The sequence below is a fragment of the Salmo trutta genome, chromosome 15 (genome assembly GCF_901001165.1).
Source record: "Salmo trutta chromosome 15, fSalTru1.1, whole genome shotgun sequence".
Taxonomy (NCBI): domain Eukaryota; kingdom Metazoa; phylum Chordata; class Actinopteri; order Salmoniformes; family Salmonidae; genus Salmo; species Salmo trutta.
In genome coordinates this window covers 7,170,458-7,189,394 of record NC_042971.1, presented here as the reverse complement: position 1 = coordinate 7,189,394, position 18,937 = coordinate 7,170,458, and the positions used below count along the sequence as shown (strand labels likewise).

Sequence of the window (18,937 nt, the reverse complement as noted above, 5' to 3'; positions counted from 1 at the left end):
AGGGGCTGAGTCACTGGCTTACTGGTGTTCTTCCATGCCGTCCATGGGAGGGGTGCGTCACTTGAGTGGGTTGAGTTGCTGACTTGGTCTTCCTGTCTGGGTTGGCGCCCCCCCCCTTGGATTGTGCCATGGCGGAGATCTTTGTGGGCTATACTCAGTCTTGTCCTAGGACGGTAAGTTGGTGGTTGTAGACATCCCTCTAGTGGTGTGGGGGCTGTGCTTTGGCAAAGTGGGTGGGGTTATATCCTGCCTGTTTGGCCCTGTCCGGGGGCATCATCGGATGGGGCCACAGTGTCTTCTGATCTCTCCTGTCTCAGCCTCCAGTATTTATGCTGCAGTAGTTTATGTGTCGAGGGGCTAGGGTCAGTCTGTTACATCTGGAGTATTTCTCTTGTCTTATCCGGTGTCCTGTGTGAATTTAAATATGCTCTCTCTGATTCTCTCTTTCTGTCTTTCTCTCCGAGGACCTGAGCCCTAGGACCACGCCTCAGGACTACCTGGCATGATGACTCCTTGCTGTCCCCAGTCCACCTGGCCGTGCTGCTGCTCCAGTTTCAACTGTTCTGCCCTCGGCTATGGAACCCTGACCTGCTCACCGGACGTGCTTGTTGCACCCTCAACAACATTTATGAACATTTTAACATCTTGACCATGTTCTGTTATAATATCCACCCGGCACAGCCAGAAGAGGACTGGCCACCCCTCATAGCCTGGTTCCTCTCTAGGTTTCTTCCTAGGTTTTTGCCTTTCTAGGGAGTTTTTCCTAGGGAGTTTTTCCTAGCCACCGTGCTTCTTTCACATGCATTGCTTGCTGTTTGGGGTTTTAGGCTGGGTTTCTGTACAGCACTTTGAGATATCAGCTGATGTACGAAGGGCTATATAAATACATTTGATTTGAATTTGATTTGATTTTGAATTCCCGACCTGCTGCTGGCCTTCGTAAATTCTGACGTTATGCTGCTGAAGTTTCCGGTAAAATCGGCAAACTTTTTCCATTTACGTTTGAAGTGCCAATTTATCTGACCATTTCTACCGATCTGCGTGCCAGTTATGAACGAGGTACAACACCATACTATCAGACATCCCCAAATGTAACTTTGACTATACTTACTCTTCCCTGAAGGAGGGAAATGAAGTACAACACCTGTTTGGCCCCACCCCTTCCTGGGTTGGTGAAAAGCGGTATTAAATTGAAGGATTAAATCCAAGCCTCACTTCATCACCTGTGGAAGATGGGGCTTCCAGCGAGGCGTGGATTTAATAGTATGTTGTACCTAGTTTCCTCCTTCAGGGAACACTAGTTATAGTCATAACATGGATTTAATAGTATGTTGTACCTAGTTTCCCTCCTTCAGGGAACAGTAGTGATAGTCATAACATGTGGATTTAATAGTATGGTGTACCTAGTTTCCCTCCTTCAGGGAAGAGTAGTTATATTCATAACGTTAAGATTGTCGTATGATAAACTTAAATACTGGATCTTGCTGTCGGACAGTTTTTTTGTATTCAGATCTCTGAAATGCTCTCTAACTACGTAACATTTAGTGTCTCCTTATGTTACGCTGGGAAAACAGTTTTCACGGGCACAGAAATCTTAAATCATTTCAGAGTTTGCTAAATCCAATGGTTCTAACCTGGAGTCACCTTGACTTTATTGCCAACACCCAAATGGATACTGTCATTAATGCGGTTCTTCAATAATTACACATACTTAATTCTGTAGCTGTTTAGTTACAGTCACATGTTCAACTATCATCAGATGATCCAGGAAATCATTTCCGCATGCCTGTCAAATGTGCTTCTTCTTCATTCATTACACCGGTAAAAGTTATGCTGTGCTCCACGTTGGATCCAACATCCCTAACAAATTGATGTTTATAATGTGTTATTGTCTACTTGATTTATAGTAGGGTCTCGTTAGTTTGTTTGGAAACAGAGATACTTAGCTCATAATGTGTTCCTTGATGGATAGGCTATTGACAACACACAGATATTTTCCTTTATTCAGGACATTTAGAATGACAACACATTACAGAGTAGCCTAGTGGATTATTCACAAAATTATCTGGTGATCAGGTTATGAAATGTCATGACAAAGACATTTTAGTTTCCATGTTTCACCTGAAATATTAAATGATTTATAGTCCTAGGTCTATGTTGTTGTTAGATGAAGTTATGGGTCCTACAGTAGGTCTCTGTTATTGTTAGGTGAAGTTATGGGCCAATTTGTTCAACACTTAGTGTACAAACCCTCATTGTCAGGCTGATGGCAAAGCTAGCCAAAGAGCATTTTACTGGTTGAAGTGTTTTTTAAGTGTAAAGAAGTTGATTTGCGACAATAACACAAACATATTAACCAGGACATTCAAGCGAGCCTTACAATTATAATCTTAAAGTAGTGTGAAATTCACTCATAAGCAACCTGGAAATGGAGGCTTTTTTTGCTGTCAGCCTATGAGAACTCCCCTGAGTTTTCCCCCACGGTGGTGAATTAGTGAATAGACACAGAGCTAAATGTGAGTTTCCTTGAGTAGCCCTCCTGATCTTGCGCTGTAATATTCAGAATACATTGTGAAAAACTAAAATTTTCACTCACCATTTTTGCCATATGCAGATATACTACATCCATAACTATTGGTTTCCTCATTAGCAGGGAGGATTTTCTGCAACCAAATGTGTGTGAATTGCCCTCGTGCCACAATTTTAGCAAACACAGAAAGGAGCCAAAATTGGAGACCAAAAGTCGTCTGGCACACTGCTTAGGATTTCAACAACTTTAATAACTTATTTCTAGCCTACAATCATCGATGTTACTACATGTGAAAACAAGACAAAATATGATTATTGCGGCTCACTTGACTGTCTTAATTGTCAAATAATTTAACAGACGTCAGTTGTTGTACAACTTCGTGGGTATGATCTGGGCATCACCTTTTACCTCAAATGGTCTGACTTTGTTGTTCACACAGGAGAGAGATGTGACTATCGTGGATCCTCTGGAGAGCCTCAACAACATCATGATGCTGACAAGCCAGAGCAGAGTCTCTCCACATCAGAACAACTCAAGAAACACCAGCAGAGACCCACAGGAAAGAAATCTATCTGCTGCTCTGACTGTGGGAAAGATTGCAAATCTTCATCAGAACTTAAAATACACCAGCGAGTACACACTGGAGAGAAACCTTACTGCTGCTCTGACTGCGGGAAACTTTTCTCAAGGTCAAATTCACTAAAAGTACACCTGAGAATTCACACTGGAGAGAAATCTCACTGCTGCGCTGACTGTGGAAAACGTTGCAAAGATTCATCAGAACTTAAAATACACCAGCGAGTACACACAGGAGAGAAGCCTCACCACTGTTCAGATTGTGGTAAAAGCTTTTCAACATCACAGACTTTGAAGCTGCACCAGAGAACACAACAGGAGAGAAACCTTTTAGCTGTGATCAATGTGGGAAGAGTTTTACTCAGTCAAGCTGCCTGAAATCACACCACAAAATACACACTGGAGAGAAACCGTATAGCTGTGCTCAGTGTGGGAATTGTTTTGTTACATCTAGCAACCTGATATCACACCAAAGAACACACACAGGAGAGAAATCATATAGCTGTGATCAATGTGGGAAGAGTTTTGGTACATCTCAAAATTTGATGATACACCAGAGAACACACAGGGAGAGAAGCCTTATAGCTGTGATCAATGTGGGAAGAGTTTTACTTCATCTAGCCATCTGACTGTACACCAGAGAAGACACACAGGAGAGAAACCTTATAGCTGTGATCAATGTGGGAAGAGTTTTGTTTCATCTGGCCCTCTCGCTAAACACCAGAGAACACACACAGGAGAGAAACCTTATAGCTGTGATCAATGTGGGAAGAGTTTTGTTTCATCTGGCCCTCTCGCTAAACACCAGAGAACACACACAGGAGAGAAATCTCATAGCTGTGATCAATGTGATAAGAGATACTCTGATAAAAGATCTTTGATCAAACATCAGAAAATACATACATGAAGGAGTTGTTTCATGATATCAATGAATTAATGTCACAATGTAGAATGTTTTAACATTGTAGTAGGAGTATTTTAATGATGTCACAATGTAAAACCCTAAACATTTGTCCCCTGTTCTATTGATTTCAACATGATATGGATATTAGCCTCAGGGGAAAATCCAGGCTCTGAAATGGAAGAGTTACTATTTATGTGATATAACAAAAAGTGACTAACAACAACAAAAGAGATGTGTTATACTTACCACGTTGGTGACCCACTGGAATCAAAATGCAACACTTCAAAATGTAGTTAGCTGTTTTCTACAAATTGTCCTCTAACCAGTGATGTACACATTATTCCCAGATTCTGTGTGGTTTTTGAACTGTTAGTTTTAACAGGACGTGCAACCTCATCTCCCTCCTCTCGCACAATTGATTTCACATGATATCGACGAGTGATGACAAACAAGTGTTGCGTTCTGTTGTTAAGCGACCCCTAAATGTAAATGCATCACTGTTGCCCTGCTTTTATAATATCAGGGTTCATTCTCAGATGTGCCAACCCAAGTGTACTAGAGCATGACATTGGGGACTGGGCCCCGATCCAACAACATGCCTATCTATTGAACCCTGAAAAGAGAGAGAAGCTCCGCAGTGAGGTGGAAAGTTACTACGGATATTGCAGGAGTTTCCTCTTGAAATCAGACATGTCCGTGTTAAGGACAACTTGATTGTTGATTGTCTCAAGGGTGGGCAGTCAAAAAGATTTGTGTTTTGCGTTTAGCCAGTGTGTTGCCATGGATCACAATTTATTTTGACTGCATATTATTCCGTATTGGAGATGAGTTTTGTTTGGGCTTGTTCCAAGGGGAATAGAAGCTAGGAAGTTTAGGAATTCGAGTTCTAGAAGCTAGTGAGTTTTTAGTAATACGAGAGTTCTAGATGCTAGTGGGGGAAAAAAATGTTTTCTTATTTTTACAGTTTACGGATAGCCAGGCGTACACTCCAACACTCAGACATAATTGAGAAACGATGCATTTATGTTTAGTGAGTCCTCCAGATCAGAGGCAGTAGGGATGACCAGGGATGTTCTCTGTTTAGTGAGTCCTCCAGATCAGAGGCAGTAGGGATGACCAGGGATGTTCTCTGTTTAGTGAGTCCTCCAGATCAGAGGCAGTAGGGATTACCAGGGATGTTCTCTGATAAGTGCTGAATTGGACCATTTTCCTGTCTTGATAAGCATTCAGATGTAACGAGTACTTTTGGGTGTCAGGGAAAATGTATGGATTAAATAGTACATTATTTTCTTTTAGGAATGTAGTGAAGTAAAAGTTGTCAAAAATAGTAAAATAAAGTACAGATACCCCAAAACAACTACTTCAGTCGTACTTGAAAGTACTTTTACTGAAGTACTTTACACCACTGGTACTGTTACAGCTGCTTCTCCTCCTCAATGTCATGAACTAGACCAGGTACTGTGTTACAGCTGCTCTCTCCTCCTCAATGTCATGAACTAGACCAGGTACTGTGTTACAGCTGCTCTCTCCTCCTCATGTCATGAACTAGACCAGGTACTGTGTTACAGCTGCTCTCTCCTCCTCAATGTCATGAACTAGACCAGGTACTGTGTTACAGCTGCTATCTCCTCCAAAGTGAAGGGGTCTGAATACTTAATGAATGCATTGTCTCGAAATCATTATTATAATAATATAACATACTAATAATGAATAACGAAGACAATGATGGTTTCTGTGAATATCTTCCATAACGTTACTATAGTTAATGAACGTAAATATTAGAAAGCGGGTTTGACCGTCGGCGTTGTATGAGCTACAGTACAGTACCGTTAACTAGCTAGTTAACGTTATGTCCTAACTAGGCACAACTAGGTTTGGATATTTCCTCAACTATATTCTTTCCCATATATTGTATATCGTTTCCATAAAGCCAACATGGCTTTACACTCATTAATGTAAGTTTCCAATCTAGAGCAGTTCTCACTTTTGTGATAATGAACTAGCTAATGTTAGCTTCGTTAACTAACTAACTAACTAACTAACTAAGGACGGTGACCTGTCCTGCTTCATCTATCTATCCCCCCCCCCCCCCCCAAACAATTGTTTTATTTCAATCGTAGTACCTGGACGTTTTATAGTTACATCGTTAAGGTAACTTACCCTAAAGTGGACACACTCCCATCAGTTTCTGAGACAACTGGCCAGACTTTGTGGACTGTTTAATAATGCTTAAACCTCATCTTTATCAAATATCCATTAAAAGATACCAACTCAAACCTACGTTCGTCTACATATGGGTTGTTTAAATTGTATCTAATTATATTCCCAGTATTACTTCATCAAATCTCTAGTAATCATTATACACACATACATTTCATCATATTTTCATATATTCACAGAATCCATATAAAACGTAAGAAATTCTCAGGTAGTCACGACAACCATTCCATTTGCTTTTTCAAGGACTCTCCATAGCTACGAAGCAGCTCTCCAAACATACTCCCAGCAGAACAAAAGATAAACTTTTGTTTCCCGGACAATTTCAACTTCTACTTTTAAAAATCCACCTCTCCAAAAACAAGTCTCTCACCGTTGCCGCCTGCTATAGACCCCCCTCGGCCCCTAGCTGTCTGGACACCATATGTGAACTGATTGCCCCCCATCTATCTTCAGAGCTCGTGCTACCAGGCGACCTAAACTGGGACATGCTTAACACCCCAGCCATTCTACAATCCAAGCTTGATGCCCTCAATCTCACACAAATTATTAATGAACCCACCAGGTACAACCCCAAAGCCGCAAACACTGGCACCCTCATAGATATCATCCTAACCAATGTGCCCTCTAATTACACCTCTGCTGTTTTCAACCAAGATCTCAGCGATCACTGCTCATTGCCTGCACCCGTAATGGGTCAGCGGTCAAACGACCTCCACTCATCACTGTCAAACGCTCCCTGAAACATTTCAACGAGCAAGCCTTTCTAATCGACCTGGCCCTGGTATCCTGGAAGGATATTGACCTCATCCCGTCAGTAGAGGATGCCTGGTTATTTTTTTAAATGCCTTCCTCTCCATCTTAAATAAGCATGCCCCGTTCAAGAAATTTAGAACCAGGAACAGATATAGCCCTTGGTTCTCCCCAGACCTGACTGCGCTGGACCAACACAAAAATATCCTGTGGCGTTCTGCATTAGCATCGAACTGCCCCCGCGATATGCAACTTTTTAGGGAAGTTAGAAACCAATACACACAGGCAGTTAGAAACGCCAAGGCTAGCTTTTTCAAACAGAAATTTGCTTCGTGCAACTCCAACTCTAAAAAGTTCTGGGACATTGTAAAGTCCATGGAGAATAAGAACACCTCCTCCCAACTGCCCACTGCACTGAGGATAGGAAACTCTGTCACCACCGATAAGCCCACTATAATTGAGAATTTCAATAAGCATTTTTCTACGGCTGGCCATGCTTTCCACCTAACTACCCCTACTGCATTCAACAGCACTGCACCCCCCACAGCTACTCGCCCAAGCCTCCCCCATTTCTCCTTCTCCCAAATCCATTCAGCTGATGTTCTGAAAGAGCTGCAAAATCTGGACCCTACAAATCAGCTGGGCTTGACAATCTGGACCCTTTCTTTCTAAAATTATCTGCCGAAATTATTGCAACCCCTATTACTAGCCTGTTCAACCTCTTTCGTGTCGTCTGAGATTCCATTGATTGGAAAGCAGCTGCTGTCATCCCCCTCTTCAAAGGAGGTGACACTCTTGACCCAAATTGCTACAGACCTATATCCATCCTACCCTGCCTTTCTAAGGTCTTCGAAAGCCAAGTCAACAAACAGATTACCGACTATTTTGAATCCCACCGCACCCTCTCCGCTATGCAATCTGGTTTCAGAGCTGGTCGTGGTGCACCTCAGCCACGCTCAAGGTCCTAAACGACATCGTAACCGCCATCGATAAGAGACATTACTGTGCTGCCGTATTCATTGACCTGGCCAAAGCTTTTGACTCTGTTAATCACCACATCCTCATCGGCGCAGACTTAGTAGCCTTGGTTTCTCAAACGATTGCGTCGCCTGGTTCACCAACTATTCTCTGACAGAGTTCAGTGTGTCAAATCGGAGGGCCTACTGTCTGGACCTCTGGCAGTCTCTATGGGGGTACCACAGGGTTCAATTCTTGGGCCAACTCTTTTCTCTGTATACATAAATGATGTCGCTCTTGCTGCTGGTGAATCTGATCCACCTCTACGCAGACGACACCATTCTGTATACTTCTGGCCCTTCTTTGGACACTGTGTTAACAACCCTCCAGACGAGCTTCAATGCCATTCAACTCTCCTTCCGTGGTCTCCAACTGCTCCTAAACACAAGTAAAACTAAATGCATGCTCTTCAACCGATCGCTGCCTGCACCTGCCCGCCCATCCAGCAACTTCTCTGGACGGTTCTGACCTAGAATATGTGGACAACTACAAATACCTGGGTGTCTGGTTAGACTGTAAACTCTCCTTCCAGACTCACATCAATCATCTCCAATCCAAAGTGAAATCTAGAATTGGCTTCCTATATTGCAAAAAGCATCCTTCACTCATGCTGCCAAACATACCCTCGTAAAACTGACCATCCTACCGATCCTCGACTTCGGCGATGTCATTTACAAAATAGCCTCCAACACCCTACTCAACAAGCTGGATGCAGTCTATCACAGTGCCATCTGTTTTGTCACCAAAGCCCCATATACTACCCACCACTGCGACCTGTATGCTCTCGTTGGCTGGCCTTCACTTCATAATCGTCGCCAAACACATTGGCTCCAGGTCATCTACAAGACCCTGCTAGGTAAAGTCCCCCTTATCTCCGCTCACTGGTCACCATAGCAGCACCCACCTGTAGCACGCGCTCCAGCAGGTATATCTCTCTGGTCACCCCTAAAGCCAACTCCTCCTTTGGTCGTCTCTCCTTCCAGTTCTCAGCTGCCAATGACTGGAACGAACTACAAAAATCTCTAAAACTGGAAACACTTATCTCCCTCACTAGCTTTAAGCACCAGCTGTCAGAGCAGCTCACAGATCTCTGCACCTGTACATAGCCCATCTTTAATTTAGCCCAACTACTACCCTTTTCCCCTACTGTATTTATTTATTTTATTTATTTTGCTCCTTTGCACCATATTATTTATATTTTAACTTGTTAATCTGTAGCGGGTCTCTTATGCACCACAGGAGAACCCAGAATTGAAGAGCGACACCACGGCTGTCTTTAAGGCTTTTATGTTGATCTGCTGCAATAGTATTATGAAAAGACAGGACAGGAACACATCAGTCTCCAATGCAACGCCTGACAAGTTGTTCTTTCTCTCTCAGTGTTTTCTCAGACTTTTAACTTTCTTCAAACTACAAATCTACCATTCCAGTGTTTTCTTACCATACTTTATTTACTTTGCCACCATGGCATTTTTTTGCCTTTACCTCCATTATCTCACATCATTTGCTCACATTGTATATAGTCTTATTTTTTCTACTGCATCATTGATTGTATGTTGTTTTACTCCATGTGTAACTCTGTGTTTTTGTATGTTGTCGAACTGCTTTGCTTTATCTTGGCCAGGTCGCAATTGTAAATGAGAACTTGTTCTCAACTTGCCTACCTGGTTAAATAAAGGTGAATAAAAATAAAAAATAAAATGACCATGGGATCCTCAACGGTTCTCTAACCTCCCAGAGACCACGGCAAAATCAAGCCTCCCAGGAACTATAGACCTTCCACTGCTTTCTAAAATATCATTATTTATTATCCACATTTCAATCATCTGATTCAGCATATTTCTATGTTACTATCCAGACGACAGATTAAGACTCATTTCCACTGTCACACAACTCTCATATCACAGTCACACAACTCTCATATCACAGTCACACAAATCTCATATCACAGTCACACAATGCTATTCTCAAACATACCTAATCAATTAGTTGTTTTTCAACAATATTTTAACTTGCAGGAATATTTTCACATTTCTATGTGATGGTTAGTTCCTAGGATAATGTAACTCATACATTACATCTTTCAATACTTCTAAAATGGGGTCCAGGTTTAAAATAATTACAGGTTTAAAAAATTACAGGTGCACCTTACTATCTTATACTATATCAAATGGTCTTAACTAGTAAACACAGATTCTAGTTTTCATCCAGTTCACACAGATAGCGGACCCTGTTTACACCTCCACACAGGAATACACACTCAGAGCCTACTGACTGGGCCCTGTTTACACCTCCACATAGGAATACACACTCAGAGCCTACTGACTGGGCCCTGTTTACACCTCCACACAGGAATACACACTCAGAGCCTACTGACTGGGCCCTGTTTACACCTCCACATAGGAATACACACTCAGAGCCTACTGACTGGGCCCTGTTTACACCTCCACAGGAATAGACACCCAGATTCTACTGACTGGGCCCTGTTTACACCACACAGAAAAACACACTCAGAGCCTACTGACTGGGCCCTGTTTACACCACACAGAAAAAACACTCAGAGCCTACGGGGCTTTTCTAAAAACTCCACTTTGCGTGTTTCGCTCACCTCTTTTTTAAAACTACGTTCAAGATGTGGTATATATATACTATACTGATGGTATCCACTATATATATACACTATACTGATGGTATCCACTATATACTATACTGATGGTATCCACTATATACACTATACTGATGGTATCCACTATATATATACTGATGGTATCCACTATAATACTATACTGATGGTATCCACTAATATACTATACTGATGGTATCCACTATATATACTATACTGATGGTATCCACTATATACTATACTGATGGTATCCACTATATATACTATACTGATGGTATCCACTATTATACTATTCTGATGGTATCCACTCGGCTTGCTGCCTCTCAGATCAAAGGTGGGTCCATCTGCTCCGTTCCCGCAGTGTGGTCTCCCTGAGATCCCAAGTTAGAAGGATCCCTGGTGCACCATTTACCCAGGTCACCAGGAGCGGTCACCAAGTCAAGATTCACATCCCCCAAATGTGGTTGTTAATTTCTTTAATCTCAAATGAGACAAACTTATCACAAGTCAGAGTTAATCTTAAACTAAATCTTTATTCACATATTAATAAAGGAGCAGGTCAATACAACGCAAAAATATAGGGTGAATCAATTGAGTGCTCTACGATAATGATGGCTGGTCGACGAATCACCCCCAGATGATTCGTTGAGAGATGAATCACCCCAGATGATTCGTTGAGAGCCACGAGACAAAAGTACAAAGGTCTTTTACAGCCAAGATACATCCCTTTTAACCTACATGACCAACAACAGATGTATAGAACGGGTCACAAGGTTAAGATTTATATGAAAGATACTTATAATTCTCAGCAGACAGTATCTGCTGTAAAAACAGTACTCTTTGTGTAGAGACCAGGGTCTGGCCCTGAGGTCATCTCTCCCTGGTAACATACAGAACAGAAACATTAACTCATGCTCTGGAATGCAGTCTCTTTAGGTTTTATCACCCAAAAGACATTGTAAATCTCCTGTCAGTGTTTTCTCCAAGAGGCCCATCCTCAGTAGAACACACAGACACAATAGTTCTAAGAACCCTCTATTCTGTTGCATAAAACAACCATTTGATGCAATACAAGTATAATATCATAATCTTGCAATTTTGCTCTCACAATGTCCACTGGAAGTTGACTAGTAACAACAACTGGGATATAAAGACACCCACCATGAGACCCACTGTATCTGCCCAAGAGGCAAAAAAAGAAAATCGCACACCAAACTTAAAGACAGGAAGCAAACCAAAAAGGTTGAGCAACTAAAGGTGTTGACTCTCCACATGTATCAAGACAACTGGAGCACTGGGCCAGACACTCTTAAATAGAACCTGGACCAGCTCAGGTGAAACACCTTCCCACTAACGAGATGGACAAGCCAGCACAGGTGTAACACATACTGACTAACGAGGTGACACCAATCAGTGCGTCCTACGTGCTAACGAGCTAGACGTGCTAACGCGCTAGACGTGCTAACGAGCTAGACGTGCTAGATGGGCTAACGAGCTAGACGTGCTAACGAGCTAGACGTGCTAGACGTGCTAACGAGCTAGACGTGCTAACGGGCTAGACGGGCTAACGAGCTAGACGGGCTAACGAGCTAGACGGAAAAACATAAGACTAACACCTTAAAAGTAAATGAGAGAAATATAATATATCCTATTTTTGTTGGACAAGTTTGCTTACCACCAACAGAAACAACTTCAATTTCACATTATAATCAACTACAATGCTTCACCTTCTACAATATAAACATGGTGTCTGGCTGTCAACAATTAAAAACAAGACTAAAACTCACTTCTGGAACAAATTTTTCATATTTTTTTTCCCCCACTAGCTTCTAGAACTCTGGTCCCCTTGGAACGAAAAATACGGAAAAGAATAAGAGATAAAACTCATCTCCAATACGGAAAACCAGTCAAAATAAATTGTAATCAATGGCAACTCACTGGCTAAACACAAAACTTTTTAACTGCCCAAAATCAGCAACCAAGTTGTCCTTACTACGGACATGTCTGATTTCGAGCTTCTCTCTCTTCTCAGGGTTCACTAGATAGGCATGTTGTTGGATCGGGGCCCAGTCCCCAATGTCATGCTCTAGTACATTTGGGTTGGCACATCTGAGAATGAACCCTGATATTCTAATAGCAGGGCAACAATGTCAATAATTGTACCAAAAATTGTCAGTTGGTTGCATAAATAAATAGTTGGTTGCATAGTCCTTTTTTCAAAGTATTTTCAATTACATTTTTCTAGGTGGGATAGCCCCAATGTCAAAACACAGTTTTAACATGTACAAATCAATAACCAATATGCAGAAACAGTTTGTGATAAATTGAAAACCTAAACATAACATGTGCTATATACACAAACATCTGCCACATTAATCATATTACTTTTTAAGCACAAGCACCAAAAACGCTGTTGTTTTGACAAGTAGCAATAAATCACTGATATCGATTAGGGGTGAAATCAGGTTGTACGTGATGTTGAAACTAACACAACTAAAAAAAACACATGGAAATGGGAGATATATTTTACCTCACTGGTTAGAGGACAACCTGCCGAAGACAGTCAGCTACATTTTGGAGTGATGCATTTAAATTTAGGGGTCGCTAAACAAAGGAACACAACACTTATTTGTCATAACTCATCGCTAAAATCATTTGTGCGAGAGGAGGGAGATGAGGTTGCACGCCCTGTTAAAACTAACAGCTCAAAAACCACACGGAATCTGGGAATAATGTGTACATCCCTGGTTAGAAGACAATTTGTAGAAAACAGATCGCTACATTTTGAAGTGTTGCATTTTGATTCAAGTGGGTCACCAACGTGGTAAGTGTAACACAACTCTTTTTTTGTAAGTCACTTTTTGTTAAATCACATAAATAGTAACTCTTTCATTTCAGAGCCTGGATTTCCCCACTGAGGCTAAAATCCATATCATGTTGAAATCAATAGAACAGGGGACAAACATTTAGGTTCTACATTGTGACATCATTAAAATACTCCTACAATGTTAAAAACATTCTACATTGTGACATTAATTCATTGATATCATGAAACAACTCCTTCATGTATGTATTTTCTGATATTTGATCAGAGATTTTTATCAGATTATCTCTTGTCACAGGTATGAGGTTTCTCTCCTGTGTGTGTTCTCTGGTGTATAGTCAGACCACCAGACTCAGTAAAACTCTTCCCACACTGATCACAGCAATACGGTGTCTCTCCTGTGTGTGTTCTCTGGTGTACTGTCAGATGGCCAGATTGAACAAAACTCTTCCCACATTGACCACAGCTATAAGATTTCTCTCCTGTGTGCATTCTCTGGTGTAAAGTCAGATGGTCAGATCTAGTGAAACTCTTCCCACATTGATCACAGCTATAAGATTTCTCTCCTGTGTGTATTCTCTGGTGCACTGTCAGATTGCCAGATTTATGAAAACTTTTCCCACACTGACCACAGCTATAAGATTTCTCTCCTGTGTGTATTCTCTGGTGCACTGTCAGATGGCCAGATTGACTAAAACTCTTCCCACATTGACCACAGCTATAAGGTTTCTCTCCTGTGTGTATTCTCTGGTGCACTGTCAGATTGCCAGATTTATGAAAACTTTTCCCACATTGACCACAGCTATAAGATTTCTCTCCTGTGTGTATCTCTGGTGCACTGTCAGAGATGTAGATTGAACAAAACTCTTCCCACATTGAGTACAGCTATAAGGTCTCCCCTGTGTGGATTCTCTGATGAATTTTAATGCCTGAGGAGGTGAATCTCTTCCCACAGTCAGAGCAGCAGTGAGATTTTCCCTGTGGATCTCTGCAGGTGTTTATTGAGGTGTTCTGATCTGGAGACTCTTCTCTGCCTCTTCAGCATCAAGAGGTTGTTGAGACTCCCCAGAGGATCCACAACTGTCCCGCCTCTCTCCTGTGTGAACAACAAAGACAGAAAGATGGTTAAAGGCCCACAACAGCAGTAATCCACTGTAAAAGTGTTGCCAACTGCGCAGCCACGATGTTGTACAACTTGACGTCTGTAATGAATGTTAAAATTATTTGACAATTGTCTTAAAATGAGCTAGAATAGTATTTTGTCTTGTTTTCACATTAGTAGTAAAATCGATGATGGTAGGCTAGAAATAAGTTAAAGTTATTGAAACTCGAAGCAGTGTGCCAGACAACTCTTTGTATCCAATGTAGGCCCCTTTTTGTGTTTGCTAAATTGCGGCACGAGGGCGATGCACATGCAATTTGATTGCAAAACTCCTCCCTGCTAATGAGGAAACCGCTAGTTATGGATGTAGTATATCTGCCTGGAGCAAAAATGGTGAGCAAAGATTTTAGTTTTTGAACAATGTATCTGAATGTGAACGGGGAAAACTCAGGGGAGAAACCTCCATTTCCAGGTTGCTTATGAGTGCATTTCACACTACTTTGGATTATAATTGTAAGGCTCGTTTGAATGTCCTGCTTAATATAATGTTTGTGTCATCATCGCAAATAAACTACTTTGTACTTAAAAACACTTCAACCATTAAAATGCTCTTTGGCTTTTCCATCAGCTTGACAATGAGGGTTTGTACAGTTTGCCAAATTGGCCCATAACTTCACCTAACAATAACATAGACCTACTTTAGGACCCATAACTTCACCAAACAATAACATAGACCTACTGTAGGGCCCATAACTTCACCTAACAATAACATAGACCTACTGTAGGACCCATAACTTCACCTAACAATAACATAGACCTACTGTCGGACCCATAACTTCACCTAACAACAAATATAGGAAAATATCTCTGTGTGTTGTACAATAGCCTATCCATCAAGGAACAGTTCTCTACACATTATGAGCAAAGTATCTCTGTGTCCAAACAGACTAACGAGACCCTACAGTAAATCAAGCAGATAACACTTTATAAACATCAATTTGTTAGGGATGTTGGATTCAAAGTGGAGCACGGCATAACTTTCTTTACCAGAGTAATGAATGAAGAAGCACTTTGTTATTGTTGCATGTCGTGATGTTTGTCATGTGACTGTCATTCAGAAAATGATTTCCTGGATCAGCTGATGATAGTTGAACATGTGACTGTAACTAAACAGCTACAGTATTAAGAATTATGTGTATTATTGAAGAACACGTTAATGACAGTATCCATTTGGGTGTGTCAATAAAGTTAAGGTGACTCTCGGATAGAACCACTGGATTTAGCAAACTCTGAAATGATTTAGGATTTCTGTGCCCATGAAAACTGTTTTCCCAGCGTAACATAAGGAGACACTAAATGTTACGTAGTTTTTATGAGTATAACTACTGTTTCCCTGAAGGAGGGAAACTAGGTACAACATACTATTAAATCCGTGCCTCTCTGGAAGCCCCGCCTTCCACAGTGATGACCGTGAGGCTCGGATTTATTCCTTAAATTTAATACCGCTCTTCACCGACCCAGGAAGTGGTGGGGCCAAACAGGTGTTGTACCTCGTTTCCCTCCTTCAGGGAATGTAATTATAATCAAAGTTACACTCCCTTTCATCAGTCAACTTCGGTACAACATACTATGGGGAAATACAATCATTCCCCATGCCGACCCAAACAGATACTAAATGAAACCGGCCCCTGGCAGACCACCCGACCTGACCCCGCAAGATGCGTCAGTTGTCAATTTATTAATTGTCTTTTGTTTGAGACTCCTGTCAATGTTGAGTAAGGACGGGGCACCTGATACACATATAGAAGTAGGATTAATCTACCTTGCCTGTTACACAAATGTAGGCCTATAAATGTGCCCATTTGGGGATGTCTGATAGTATTTCAACCTGGTCTGAGAATAATTTTTATTTTATTAATACACGTGGGTGGTGTTTATATATGGAAAAATACAACATTAGAAAATGTTTCAACCAATCGATTGGTAGAAACAAAAATTAGACTCTTGGTTGGCCAAGATTTATTTTAGTTGGGGACAGCACTAGAAGATGATTTTGGGGGCTCCCGTAGTGGTGGCAGCGGTCTAAGGCACTGCATTTCAGTGCTTGAGGCGTCACTACAGACCCTGGTTCGAATCCTGCTGTATCCCAACCGGCCGTGATTGGGAGTCCGCATAGGGAGAACGCACAAATTGGCCAAGCGTCGTCCGTCATTAGTAAAAAAATATTGTTCTTAACTGACTTGTCTAGTTAAATAAAGGTTACATTTGAAAAATGTAATAAAACATAGAGCATTCAGAAAGTTCAGACCCCTTCCCCTTTTCCACATTTTGTTAATTACAGCTTTATTCAAAATGTTTAATGCCCATCCAAGAGACTGTCGACCAATCATGTTCACATTGTCATGCTGTGACACGCAGTTCCTAAAATACACGTTATATAACTAAGCATAATTGTCCCAAAATCCCTTTTAAAAAGTCAGGGTACGAGTGAGAAACCGTCAAGGCACCAACTTTGAGAAGGTTCTAAAACAAAGGTTTCAAGCCAATTCATGAATGTTATTGAATCATATAAATGTTATTGAATCTAGGTAATGTTTACACCCTTAATGTAATTGAATCTAGGTATACAGTTGAAGTGCGGAAGTTTACATACACATTAGCCAAATACATTTAAACTCAGTTTCTCACAATTCCTAACATTTAATCAGAGTGGAATTCTTCCCTGTCTTAGGTCAAGTAGGATCCACCACTTTTATTTTAAGAATGTGAAATGTCACGATAATAGTAGAGAGATGATTTATTTTAGCGTTTATTTCGTTCATCACATTCCCAGTGGGTTCAGAAGTTTACATACACTCATTAGCATTTGGTAGTATTGCCTTAAATTGTTTAACTTGGGTCAAACGTTTTGGGTAGCCTCCCACAAGCATCCCACAATAAGTTGGGTGAATTTTGGCCCCCATTCCTCCTGACAGAGTTGATGTGTAACTGAGTCAGGTTTGTATGGTCTCCTTGCTCGTACACGCTTTTCAATCTGCCCACAAATGTTCTATAGGATTGAGGGTCAGGGCTTTGTGATGGCCACTCCAATACCTTGACATTGTTGTCCTTAAGCCATTTTGCACAACTTTGGAGTATGCTTGGGGTCAGTGTCCATATGGAAGACTCACTTGCAACCCAAGCTTTAACTTCCTGACGGATGTCTTGAGATATTGCTTCAATATATCGACTATACTTTTCCTTCCTCATGATGCCATCTATTTTGTGAACTGCACTAGTCCTATTGCAGCAAAGCACCCCCACAATATGATGCTGCCACCCCTGTGCTTCACAGTTGGGATGGTGTTCTTCGCTTGCAAGCCTCCCCCTTTCCCTCCAAACATAACGATGGTCATATGGCCAAACGTTCTAGTTTTGTATAATCAGACCAGATGACATTTTTTCAAAATGTACGATCTTTGTCCCCATGTGCAGTTGCAAACCGTAGTGTTTTTTTTATGGCAGTTTTGGAGCAGTGGCTTCTTCCTTGGTGAGCGGCCTTTCAGATAGATATAGGACTTTACTTTGGATATAGTAGATACTTTGTACCTGTTTCCTCCAGCATCTTCACAAGGTCCTTTGCTGTTGTTCTGGGATTGATTTGCTCTTTTCGCACCAAAGTACGTTAATCTCTAGGAGACAGAAGCGTCTCTATCCTAGCGGTATGACAGCTGCGTGGTCCCATGGTGTTATACTTGCTACTATTGTTTGTACAGATGAACGTGGTACCTTCAGGCGTTTGGAAATTGCTCCCAAGGATGACCAGACTGAGGTCTTGGCTGATTTCTTTGATATTCCCATGATGTCAAGCAAAGAGGCACCGAGTTTGAAGGTATGCCTTAAACACATCCACAGGTACACCTCCAATTGACTCAAATATGTCAATTAGCCTATCAGAAGCTTCTAAAGCCATGGCATAATTCTCTGGAATTCTCCAAGCTGTTTAAAGGCACAGTCAACTTAGTGTATGTAAACTTCAAACCCACTGGAATTGTGATACAGTGAATTATAAGTGAAATAATCTGTCTGTAAACAACTGTTGAAAAATTACTTGTGTCATGCACAAAGTAGATGTCCTAACCGACTTGCCAAAATTACAGTTAGTTAACAAGAAATGTGTGGAGTGGTTGAAAAACGAGTTTTAATGACGCCAACATAAGTGTATGTAAACTTCCAATTTGACAACAATTTGACCCCCACAGCAATCTTAACTGCCAATTATAGAATATACTATAGCCTTGAAATCAGGTTAAAACTATAATTTTGACCTCATGGGTGGCCAGTCCTTGTATTTATAGTATAGTCAATTCAGGCGGTAGCCCTGAGCTGGACTCAAACCTGGGTCCAGCAAC

The 18,937-nt window shown here is 41.3% G+C and overlaps 1 protein-coding gene across 1 annotated transcript in view; it reads right to left on the bottom strand.

Moving 5' to 3' along the window:
- Nucleotides 1-14,065, bottom strand: part of LOC115148404 (zinc finger protein 271-like) — a gene marked incomplete at both ends in the record, with an annotated part of 40,257 nt that extends 26,192 nt beyond the window's left edge. Inside the window, one exon of the mRNA XM_029690290.1 lies at nucleotides 13,797-14,065. Coding sequence (XP_029546150.1) covers nucleotides 13,797-14,065 — 269 coding nt within the window. The remainder of the gene's footprint in view (nucleotides 1-13,796) is intronic.
- Between the last annotated feature and the right edge of the window lie 4,872 nt (nucleotides 14,066-18,937).